Below are 2,562 nucleotides of genomic sequence, written 5' to 3'. Positions count from 1 at the left end.
TTTTTCGGCGACGCTAGAACGAACAAAAATTTACCGTTTCCTTGTAGTACTTGTAGTGAGAAGACTGTGAAGTTAATTTCATTCCTTGCATTGCAGTGGTTTTCGTTATTATTTTGCTTGGTGAATATTTATTTCTGAGGAGTTTCTTTTTATTATTAAAAAAAATTCCACAAAAGGAATGTGTGAAGAAGTGTTACTTTTAAGTGAATTTAAATTTTACTCAAGCTGCGCTTAATATGAATGAAAATACAATCGCCGTTCTTGATGCTGAAACAGGTCATTTTGTTATCAGGAATCAATGCCACGAACCTGAAACACAACAGAATGGAAACGTAATTTTGGATGAAAAAACAGGACATTTTCTCTCAGTGGACTCTGATAACTCTGGCTTTTTCTCAGAATTCGACTTTTCCGCAAGTGAAAGCGAGTATCATCCCAGCACTGATTCAGATCTATCTAAGAATGAATCTTCTCCAGTATTGTTGAATGAATCCTCTGGAGTCACCACAGTAAAAAGAGCACGGAAAGGCCAGGGAGATAAGCAAAACTGGACTAGAAACCGTCAAAAACTAAAGCGAATGCGTGGTCGGGAGTATGCATCGATTAAGAGAAGCAAAAAAGGAACTGGGATAATGGAAATAAGAAAAGAAAGAACTTTGAAAGCTCGGTGCCGTTCGGAAATATGTGCGAAAAAATTTGGTAAGCAGTGCAATGAAATTACAGAAGAAAATAGGAAGGATATATTTAAAGCATTTTGGTTACTGTCATGGGAAGAAAAAAAAACGTTTGTCGTTGCTATGGTGTCCCAAAGGCCGGTCGCTTCAAGAACTACTAGTACTATTTCTCGGCGAGTAAACACATTAGTCTACACTTTCAAAATTTCAGGAGAGGTCAAGTTTGTTTGCAAAAAAATGTTTTTAGGCCGCTGTCTCTTGGTGAGTGGAGCGTGTCCAAATGGATTACTGCCAATCTACATACAAGCGACATTGGCTTGGTAAAGAAAAGTGAAACAGTAAATCGAAAAAGCAAAAGAAATATTGCCAAAGTAAATCATGTGAACTGTTTTCTACAGAATTTGCCTAAAATGCCTTCACACTATTGCCGACAAAGTACAAGTAGAGAATATGTAGACGTTCAGTACAAAACTTGGGCAGAAGTGTACAAAGATTTTGAAAAATATTTGAAAGATAGCAACATTAGTGAGGCTGAAAAGGCAAAGTACAAATGCTTTTTAGACGCTGTACACAAAGCCAATATTAGTATATACAAGCCCAAGAAAAACCAATGTGATATCTGTTTTGCGTACAAAAATAAAAATGTGCCAGAATTTGAATATCAGGATTCATATAAAAAATAAGGAGCGTGCTAGGAAAGAGAAATCCGAAGACAAGGAACTTTGTTGTAAAGGTGATATCCAAATGTTCACGGTAGATTTGCAAGCAGTGCAAACAATTCCTCTACTTTCAACTGGAGCAAACTACTTCAAAACAAAACTGTGTGTGCACCAATTCACAATTTATAACGAATTTGACAAAAATGTTAATTGCTATGTCTGGCATGAAGCCGAAGGTGGCATGGACTCTAATGTGTTTACTTCTTGTTTGTTGGACTTTTTAGAGAAATTGGAAGACAAATCAAAACCGATAATAATTTACAGTGACGGGTGCTGTGCACAAAATCGAAACGTGACACTTTCAAATGCCTTGCAACAGTATGCTATAACTCACCATGCAGAAATTCAACAAAAATACCTGGTAGTTGGCCACACTCAAATGGAGTGCGATTCTGTACATGCCTCCATAGAACGGAAGAAGAAAGGAAGAGAACTCTACGTGCCAGCTGATTTTAACACGGTTATAAACCAATCCAGATTGTCGCAACCTTATCGCGTTAATTACTTAAAACACACGTTTTTCCGCGATTTTTCTCAAATAAATTACTTGAAGTCAATTCGACCAGGCACAAAGAAGGGCGACCCATGTGTTGTTGATTTACGAGCTCTTAAATATACCTTAAATGACGGAGTTCAATATAAATTATGTTTTGATGAAGAGTGGAATATATTACCTCATTATAAATTGCGACCACAAGTGCAGCACAATGATGATTTAGTAATACCGGGTCTCTACAATCAGCCACTACCGATTTCTAAAAGAAAGTATGAAGATTTACAGGACTTAAAACGTATGATTCCAGCAGACTATCATTCATTTTATGACAATTTGCCAACCCAATGATATAATTAAATTAAAATAAATTAAGATGAATTCTATTTTTTTTTTATAATATCCTCTAACAAATAAAACATTAATTTCAAACAAAATATTTAGCCAATTCACAAGGTCTTTTATTTCATGCTATCGTCTGTTGTGCTATGTTTTTTTGAAAAATTTATATGAGAAACCATGGCAACAAAATAAACCATACAACGATACGAAGAATATGAGACTCTTGTGAATTGGCCAATTGTTTTTATTTAATAGTTTCGAAGTCTCTTCGTTGTATACATATAAGTGCAGAAAACGAGTAACTTATAAATCAAGTTTCAAAAATGAAATTATG

General features: G+C 35.3%; 1 protein-coding gene across 1 annotated transcript; it reads left to right on the top strand.

The window, feature by feature from the left end:
• Positions 1 to 2,237, top strand: LOC118736367 (the record flags this gene model as incomplete). The annotated part of the gene is given in 1 exon segment (XM_036466461.1): positions 1 to 2,237. A coding segment is annotated over 1 exon segment (921 nt).
• Positions 2,238 to 2,562: the final 325 nt, after the last annotated feature.

Source organism: Rhagoletis pomonella, unplaced genomic scaffold, assembly GCF_013731165.1.
Source record: "Rhagoletis pomonella isolate Grant_MI unplaced genomic scaffold, Rhpom_1.0 Rhpom_scaffold_00003, whole genome shotgun sequence".
NCBI classification, from domain to species: Eukaryota; Metazoa; Arthropoda; class Insecta; order Diptera; family Tephritidae; genus Rhagoletis; species Rhagoletis pomonella.
The sequence above is the reverse complement of the archived record's forward strand: the minus strand, read 5'-3'. Positions and strand labels throughout refer to the sequence as shown.